Source organism: Megalops cyprinoides, chromosome 12 (assembly GCF_013368585.1).
Source record: "Megalops cyprinoides isolate fMegCyp1 chromosome 12, fMegCyp1.pri, whole genome shotgun sequence".
Lineage (NCBI taxonomy): Eukaryota > Metazoa > Chordata > Actinopteri > Elopiformes > Megalopidae > Megalops > Megalops cyprinoides.
In genome coordinates this window covers 16,259,375-16,268,931 of record NC_050594.1, presented here as the reverse complement: position 1 = coordinate 16,268,931, position 9,557 = coordinate 16,259,375, and the positions used below count along the sequence as shown (strand labels likewise).

The 9,557-nt window shown below is 41.7% G+C and overlaps 1 protein-coding gene across 1 annotated transcript; it reads left to right on the top strand.

Annotated features, from left to right (window-relative positions):
- Positions 1-1,735: 1,735 nt before the first annotated feature.
- atp6v1c2 (ATPase H+ transporting V1 subunit C2) lies at positions 1,736-8,746 on the top strand. Its single transcript, XM_036542246.1, has 13 exons — positions 1,736-1,864; positions 2,934-3,001; positions 3,799-3,884; positions 4,329-4,391; positions 4,636-4,730; positions 5,084-5,175; positions 5,725-5,823; positions 6,268-6,336; positions 7,094-7,186; positions 7,636-7,723; positions 7,937-8,034; positions 8,142-8,271; positions 8,660-8,746. Exons 1-13 carry the CDS (start codon positions 1,736-1,738, stop codon positions 8,744-8,746), a joined length of 1,197 nt encoding a protein of 398 aa, XP_036398139.1.
- The last annotated feature ends 811 nt before the right edge of the window (positions 8,747-9,557 follow it).

The window sequence follows — 9,557 nt, the reverse complement described above, 5'->3', positions numbered from 1 at the left end:
GCTTTGTGAATTCAGATATAAAACTATGGGGGGAAGAGTAAAGGTACATAATATAATTTTAAGATATGAAACTAATAAATCATTTTCATTCTCAACTGGTCTAGTCAACAGGAGAGCCAACAGAAGAGGATGTACGGGCCGTCCAGCATCTGATCTACCATTACTGTATTTTATTGCTGATCTATATTAATTAATACCAGCCTCACGTTGAATTATAATAATTATTGTTTCAATTTTGTATTTACCTATCAAAACATTTCAGTCGAGGAACCAAACAAAATCTAAATTTCTTTGTGGAAAGTGTTCCGAAAATATGACTGTTTGATAATAGTAATTGATAATAATGACAATAATTTATCAAATTTTAATTTATACATTTTTGGAAAAACAAAAAAACCTGAAATGTCCATAATTTAATCTGATAAACACAAGTTGTAGTTAAAATTGGTGTCTAAGAAAGCTCATTATTTATTTATCTTTTTAGTGTATTTATTTATTTATTTATTGTTAATTTGGGGGTGGGGTCTGAACACTTGTTGCGCAGGGCCAGTCTGTTGTACTTTTTTCCCCTTCGTTTCAGCGACCAGTTTAAGCTACCACAAAGTTCATGGCAATTGATGGTAAATTGATTGACAGAAAAATTTCTATGCGCTTTGCTACAAGAAATGCCCTTGCTACCTGAAAAACGGTATGTGAGAAGAGAGGGAGAGGGAGCCGTGACAGTATGTTAATGTTTCACGATAGTGTACCTGCTCGCTCTAAATGATGTAACAACGTTCACCTTAGCAGACTGCCGTTCTCCTGCGTGCCTCAGTGTCGGCTGTCAGCAGGCAGAAGAACGCTGGAACATGAGTGCGTGAGGAACTACCTTCACGTTAGCGCCGCTGCAAAAGGAGATTGCTGGCTTCTCGCGACATGAATCATTTCCAGTAGATATGTACATTAGTGGGTATAAAATGAGTATGGAGAATTTCACTCGAAGGTAAGACAAAATTTTCCAATCGTTTCTTTTGGTGAGTTTCTTTCTAGCAGTATAGCTACTGAAAGTAAAGAACATTTGTGATTAGGTATAGTATTTACAGGAACAACATTTATGTACAATAATGCACAGTTAAGTGGTGATATTACCAACTTGTTTAGTGGAAACAGTTTGGTTAAGTGAGCTGGGCTGACTGTGGGACACAGGTATACTGTTCCTCTCATTACTTTATAATTGACCCATGAAATCATGTTCAGTTCCATTACGTCATGTTTGTTCTATGTATTCATATAGATATATTATAACACTATATCTTGTAAGATGTGTGAAATTATAACCTTCCTGTAAAGGGTAATGGGAATTTCATAACCCTCCTATGTTGTATTGTTTTAGAACTGAGAATTATCTGACAGACATAGTTGAACTACATTAATATAAATCCTTTATTAACTGTTCACCATGTCTTTTCATCATGAGCAAGTAATGTCATAGTAGAAATGGGGAATCCATTTCCACCTTTCAAATAAAATCATATGAAAAATGCATTAAAAAACATCAGTGATATTATTCAACAATATTCAATAAAATGGGACAAGGAACTAATAATGAAGCCAGAGACATTCAAGGGCAAGAGTAGGCCCCATTTTCAAATGCTAGCAAGATGGTGCCTGCAATAAAATGTCTTTCTTTCTCAGATTTTAGGAGAAGTTTGTGAAAGTGAGACAGCAAGGTGGCAAAAGGGGGAAAGGGGCCATTATGACAGAATTCTGGTTGATTTCGGTCCCACTTGACAAGACCAGCCTGCAGTCTCTGGAGAAACTTAACCATGCTGTCTGCAAGGCCAGGCTGGCCTCAAGCTTCAGGTTCCCCATCCCAGAGCTGAAGGTTTGGCTTTATTTCTGTCTCTCACCCCCCAATGATAGACAGAGCTTTAAACTGACCACAGCATTTAAAAATAATTTTAGTGCTGAATTTAATGTAAAGTTGACACGTAAGGATGCCTTCAAATAGAAATTTGTGAAACAAGCCTTTGGCAGTTTGAACAATGTGAGCAAAACATCAACAATAGGACTTGTACAGTAGAAAATGGATACTTTGGGAATGTCCTTGTGATTCTGGTAAGTCACTGTCTTTAATTGAATTAGCTGGGTGTCTGTTAGGGTTAGGGTTAGGGTTAGGGTTAGTAACCTAGCATATATTCTCAGATCTGATCAATTTTTTTGTGGTGAGTGGTCTGGCCTACTTCTTCCAAATGGGAATGCACCAGCATCTCTCTGGATGCAAGACTAAGTTACAATTAGAGTGGATCATTCTCCGCACCAACTGCATACACTGAGTACAGCGATGTGCCTGTATATAGTGCTCCATGAGAACCGGGGTGTTTGGTTGCTTTCCCCGATAAAGTGGCATGCTCAAGTTTCTTTTTTAAGTAGTAGTTTGCAGCCTTTTAGTAGACACTTCCCCCGATATCCTAACTCAAGCACTCAGGTCACAGACAGTGAAGGGCAAAGGGTTAGAGGAAGGAAGAGAGAAAACCAAAGTGTGTTATTGATGAAAGAATGAATAATGACAAAGTTCACCTGAATCATAACTAAGCATTTTGAAGATTCTGTGAGTGAAAGAGAGAGAATGAGAAAGAAAGACAGACAGCAAGAGGGAGAGAGAGATGTTGAATTAAAGTTGCAGATAATGCCTGGATTTCATGCCAAAGAATGGTGTTTTCCAAATGGAAAGTGATATTTTTGCTGGATTGTTCTTTCAGAAATCAAATTCCCATTCCTTGTCTATTTCAGATCTAAAAACCAAAACCTCTGCCACTTTTCTCAAATAACAGACAAGCACACATGCACACACTCTCACACACAGAGTATACACACATATGTCCGTGCACACACACACACAAAACATTCCCACTTTAGGAACAATCTGAACATGTGTCCCAATTTTCCGGTAGGTGGGCACACTGGATGTGCTGATGAGTGTTTCTGACGAGCTCACCAGACTGGACGCCTATGCAGAGAGGCAAGACACTGTGTTTTGTCATGTGTGCCAAGTTGTGTGTTGGACTGTAATGACCTGTGATTTTGTTGGATAAAAATGCATGATCCCAAGGTCCCTTTGGTAGCTTTGCGAGAAAGAGAACTCATTGTCATCATCATCTTTTGATTTTTGAAAAGTCCCTTACTGAACAACTAAGAGCAGTGCTATCCATCAAAAAACACAATCACAATCAATCACAATCAAAAACAAACTCCAGGGTATGGCTTTTCATATCCAGGCCCATAGGCCATGCTGTCATATAATAGCACCCTGTCAATCAATTATCAGATGAATGGTCACTATCAGGGCTTTAACAGGATTTTAAGATCTACAGTGTACTCACAATGTGTGTGTGTGTGTGTGTGTGTGTGTTGTAGATAGCTGGCTGTACAACCTGTGTTTAGTGTAGGGTTGCAGCAGTCAGTCATTAGTAATTGATGCACCGGGGGTTTGCTGAATGTTTTCTTTTTTCCATGGAGCTCTTAAATTCATTTGCTGGAAGGAGAGGAGCGGAGAGAAGAGCAGGCTCCTGTCAGGTCAGGCTCCATTATAGTCTTGGTTTCCTCATTAGAGGGATGTGAGGTCGGGCTGCCAGTCTCTTGAGATACAGGAATCTTCCAAGTGTCAGGTGTGTTGCGTTCTCTTGTGAACGCTGGCAGTGGGGAAACTTCTGTTTGCCTAGTGTTTGCGGTCTGCTGCATATCTGATGTCTGTGTTATGATCAAGCGGGTTTGTAGTCTAACCAGAGCCCAACACTCACGTGTGCCCCATTATCCCAGCGTGATTCGGAGGATATCCCAGTGCATGTCGGAGGTGATGGAACCCTCCAAGGACAAAGTGCTGGAGAACACTCTGGCCAATGGAGGTGAGCCATGTCAGCACAAGTCTTATAACAATAGAGACTCCAGGTCATTGACTCTTTTCTGATTAAACTGAAAAAATGTACAAACTGGAATCCATCAGCATGGAGCAAATAGGTAGCCCCGAGACTCCTCACAGCCCGTAGGTGTAAACAGAACCTTGACTGTGTAGTTTACCTGAGGGATCCTGTTACATGGCAGTGTCATTACAGCATGCAAGGTCATTTGGAATGACCAGTTAGAGAAGGTCCAAGTGCTTTTCTCCCTCCTTCCTCTGAGAACTTCAGCATAGCCCTAGTAATGAGGACTAATGAGTCCACATTGATGCCACAGGGGTGTGTGACTGATCCAGTATGGAAGTTTGTGTATTGCACATGTAGGTGGTCTTTATTACTGACTGAGTGAGCTGGTGTCAAATGAGAGCTTGTGTGACCTTTTCCCCTTGTCAGAATCGAAGACACACCAGAAAATCACCCAGTCACCCTCGAAAGCTTACTTCCAGACCTTGCTGGGTACCATAGCTTGTGTTCTGGTTGTTTTACTTGCATGTGGTTGCCTGGCATCTTTGTTTGTTTTGAGTTATCATGTTGGTGTATAAGTGTATAAGTATTTTTGATACTGTGTGACGTGTTGTTCTGGTGTTGCTGTGTTTGTGATGCATCATACCCCTGTCATGCTTTAGGATGTGTGCTCGCATGTCACGCAGCGCTGTGTTGTCGTACCATTTCTCCTGTAACACTGTGTTCCGTCTCCCAGTGGATCTGGTCAGTTACGTGACACGCTTCCAGTGGGACAGAGCCAAGTATTCCACTTCTCTGCCCCTGAAGACCCTGACAGAGGTGATCTCTAAGGTAATGCTCCCTCTTCCTGTTTGGACAATCTGTACTTTTTCACTTTTCTACTCCATTTGAAAGTCCACAAGTTTTGCCTATCCCTTTCACATCAAAAAGAGTTTTTACCCAGTTTAGTGTTTGTGAAGAATGAGCACTGTATGCTAAATGTCTCTGTGGACTTCTCAGTATTTAACCTGTCATGGAAATGAATAATCAAATTCAAATAGAAAGTAGGTTTGTTTATAACTATCAATGCTTGTGGTTGCCTGTTGAATCTCAGACTGAATGATGAAGTAGGGGTAGATTTCGTCAAAGGCCGTAGTATGCTATTGAAAACAGTGTGTGTGTGTGTGTGTGTGTGTGTGTTTCAGCAAGTGTCCCAGACGGAGTCTGAGCTGAAGTCTCGATCTGCGGCCTATGGAAATCTGAAGGCCAGCCTGCAGGGTCTTGAGCGCAAAATAGAGTGCGTGTCCTTTGCCTCTCCTCTCCTCTATGTCCTGATTCCATGCTCATTTGGTGTTCTGTATTTCCTCTTCTGGATTCCATGTTCCACCTTTCATACATCAAATTCTAGTGATATGGACCATGCATTCCATATTCTCTATTTCAGGTTCCATGTTGTAAATGGGAGATTTATTTTTTCACAATTCTGCATTTTTTAAGCCAACTACAATCCTTTTCAGAAAAAGCAATATACACATTATTTATTTTAAAATAAGAATATATATTTGTATTGTTATGCTTCTTATTGTGAGAACTTTATTGAGCTCCATTTCTCTCAGATGCAATTTTTTACAAAGGTATTTCAAAATCCCAAAATGAATATATTAACTAATACATTTATCATGAATGTAAATTGCATATTTACACTGTGAATATTTACCAGAGGGGTAGTACTTTAATGTCTTGGTTTCTATATGGATCATACTAATGCTCAAGCAGAGTGTGTGATGGGTGAAGGTGGGTGGATGTCATAGCGATATGGTAGACACAGCTGTGGTCTATCCACCAGGGGCAGCCTGCAGATGCGCACATTAACAGATGTTGTGAAGAAGGAGGACCTAGTGCTGGGCTCAGAGTACCTGACCACTCTGCTGGTGGTGGTGCCCAGGTGAGGTGTGGCCAGTTGTGTCTGTCACTCAGGATCTCTGAAGCAGGTCCGGTCAATCATGGAGGGTCTGTCGCTAACAGGGAGGCCCAAGTCCAGACTGCATGAGCCCTATTTTACATGATCTTATATTACATTACATTACTGTCATTTAACAGACACTCTTATCCAGGGCAACCTACATGGGTTACAATTTTACATGTTATCCATTTATACAGTTGGATATTTACTGAGGCAATTCTGGGTTAAGTACCTTGCCCAAGGGTACAGTGGCAGTGCCCCAGCGGGGAATTGAACTGGCAACCTTTCGGTTATGAGCCTTGCACCTTACCACCAAGCTACACTGCTGCCCAATTTATTCCATTTTGTAACAGCGTTAACTGATAGGCATTATAAAAAAAAGTCTCAGCACCTCCTCATTTGTTTGTCTGTCTGGTGCTCTCACAGAGAAAACTACGCACAATGGGAGAGGACCTATGAGTCCCTGACCGACTTTGTGGTACCCCGCTCCAGCAGGTGAGTACTCTAATTCAGTGCAATCTTACAGGGTTATCTTTTCAAGATCTCCAAGGGCTGTGCAGTGAGAGAAGGAACTCTCACATCCCTTACATCACTTGTAACACCCACCTGGAGATCCCGTTTGGGACACTGGCCCACCCATAGTGCAGCCAGCCCAGATCGACAGTACCAGGAGAGCTCGCATTGGCCCAGTCAACACAGACAGACACACTGAGCGCTCTCCCCATTTTGTCCGAAGCCCAGGCTCTCTGGCAGTGTAAGGTTACTCTTGGAAAGGAAGAGTGAGTCTGACCGCAGTGACTCGTGGCAGTCTCAGTGGCAGTAATTGTTCCTGGTAATTCCTCCCATTCATGTGGCCACCGCAGACTAGAAGCAAGAGCCACCAAGGAGAGAGGCAGACGTACACCAGAGCCTTATGGCCTCAGCCATCATGCACATTCCTGGCGTACTGTCAGGCAGATCATACTTATTTTTATCCAGACAAGCCATTTTAATCCAATACTCCCATTAATTAAACATTCAAACTGTTTATAGAGAATATGAATAATCTGTTTAAGTATGTCTCAAATACTGAACAAAGTTACCTAATCATGTTGTAACAATAAACTCCATTACATTGGTGTTGTCTACAGCTGTAGCATGTATTGTATGTTACCATTAAGATGGTATGCATTTACAAGAGTCCCTCCTCATATGTGACACTGACATGACGTCAAAGTGATGTTGACATAATTCTATTCTGCCCATACTGCAGGAAGCTACTCGATGAGTCCGAGGGAGGGATCTTCACTGTCACCCTCTTCAAGAAGGCTGTCAGTGACTTCAAGGCCAAAGCCAGACAGCACAAGTAAGGTCGTGCCTTAATAAGTAATGGTGGGAATGTCTGAAAGGATTTGAGCAGCTAAGACCCTTTATTCACAGGATCCCAAAACAACATTAATACTAAATATTGAAAATTTTAGTAAAGAAGGAATTTCTTTATGCAGAGTGCTTAGCCTATGGAATCCTAAACAATATGCACTGGCACAGGCACAAGTTTATTTTTGTTTCCCAGGGAACCATTTCTGTTTAGGCATAGAGCAAACGCTTCACATTCTCATACTTGTCATCTCAGTCAACACTTATGTCTAACTAGTTACATTAGCCAGTGTCTCCTCCAGTCTTCCCCTGCAAAAGATAAATGATTCTGTACTTAGCTGATATGCTTGGAAAAATAATTATGTGTGAAACAATTAATTCGGCCCTGGCAAGGTAAAAGACATCTTATCACTTACTCAATGATCAATTGTGCTCCAGATTCACAGTCCGAGAGTTCAGCTTTGAGGAGTCAGAGAAGCAGAGGCAGGAGATGAACAGGCTCAACAGTGACAAGAAGGAGCAATATGTGAGTCGAACAGCACCCCACATAAAACTGAGTGTAATACTTAGTGCCCTGTGACTGAAGAAACCCCTACACTGACTGTGATGCCTTTTCACCAAGAGAGTACCTTCACTGGGCACAAACATAAATCCAACCAAGTTTCCTGGAAAGTGTGTGTGTTTGTATGTGTATACTGTCTGCAGAGGAGTGTGACAGGCCTGTGTTCCTCTCTGCCAGGGAACCTTTGTCCGCTGGCTCAAGGTGAACTTCAGTGAGGTCTTTATGGCCTGGATCCACCTGAAAGCCCTCCGGGTGTTTGTGGAATCTGTGCTGAGGTGAGTCTGTGCCCGCTGCAGTTGGTCAAAGTGCTTGTGGGCCAGGCGCAGGAGCAAGTAGTGTGTGATTGGTCAGGCAAACTAACATGTGGTCTGTGATTGGTCAGATATGGTCTCCCGGTGAGCTTCCAGACTGTTCTTCTGCAGCCGGACAGGAAGTGCAGCAAAGCGCTGCGTGAGCTGCTCAGCACCCTGTTCTCTCACCTGGACAGTGCTGCTGCTGCCAGCAAGCCCGATGTGAGGCATTTCACTGTAACTCTTACTGTTACCACTGGGGTTATGTTTATAACATTACAGTATATTATTCACATTGCATACATTTCACATGCACTACCCACTTTGGTATCTGGACTTTTCCTGGAATAATTCAAGTTTTCTGTTTTTTGCAATATGCTTACATTATTTAAACCAATCTGCACAAACCATCCCTTCAACATCTAGATGTATACAAGTATATATTACCTAAATTCAAAATATTTTAAATTTGTTTAATTATTAATATTATTATATTACAATTTATTATATTTCGGGCCACTACTGGATGTTTGTATGCATACTTTTGGATATTTGCAGCGGATGTGCATTTTTGAAAGTGTGTGTTGCTCTGTCGCCCCCTGTCTGCCAGGTGGGGTTGGACATCCCCGGCATGAGTCCTCTGGAGTACTACTCCTACATCTACTTCAAGATCGACATCAACTTGGTGAACAGCTAGAAGTCACACTGCCCATCTGCCCAGGTCCTCAAACTTCCACCTCACCCTCTAGTCCACCCAGGGCAGAATAAAGCCCATTTAAAAAATCATTCAGAAGTGGTGTTTGGTGAACCTGCAGAACACGTGACAGTACTTCTTCCAAAGAGAAAGGAGTAAATACGTTCCGATTTTGAGGAGTGTCATTACTGCAGCAAAAATGGGTAACCTTTAAACACTTTAGCTGGGACAGGAAGTGGTACTGAGTTCTTGTACTAGTTTAAGGACATAAACTGCACTAGACTTTTATAATGTTAATGTTACAATGCACTTTTCTTAATGACAGTAAATCCCCGCCTATACCAGTACTTCCAAAGCCCTCTCCAGGTCAGAAAAAACAGCTTGTTGCTTTGGGGTTACACTTCTGCAAATGTTTATTACTGCCCGATTTTTAATCAAATGAATGGTCTGTTTCATCTGTGTGTCAGACTCAGTGATGTCGAACCCTGGGCAGTACAGACTCCACACCAGGAGCATAACATGTAAATAAAGTGAATAAAATATAATTGCAATAAAAGCCATTTTCTACTCTTACCTGGCCTTCTTTGCTTCCAGGGTGTGCTGTGGTGGGGGGGGGGATCATTAAACAGAATCCTAAAACCTGCTTAACAATGTTCCTTATTTAGTTTTTGGCTCTTAGTTATGGAAAAAGTTAAGCAATGTGCCTGATAAAACTGATATTATTCATAGGAGTAACTCATGACTTTAAGAGTCTGAATACCATACTATATGCACACACACACATACTATCTGACAACTATGGTCTCTGTATTCT

Excerpts from the sequence above, each read along its gene's own strand:
- atp6v1c2 (XM_036542246.1), top strand. The coding sequence starts at position 1,736 with ATGACAGAATTCTGGTTGATTTCGGTCCCACTTGACAAGACCAGCCTG. Across the intron at positions 3,002-3,798 it reads CTGGACGCCTATGCAGAGAG|CGTGATTCGGAGGATATCCC; the intron begins GCAAGACACTGT and ends CCATTATCCCAG. Across the intron at positions 6,337-7,093 it reads GTGGTACCCCGCTCCAGCAG|GAAGCTACTCGATGAGTCCG; the intron begins GTGAGTACTCTA and ends CCCATACTGCAG.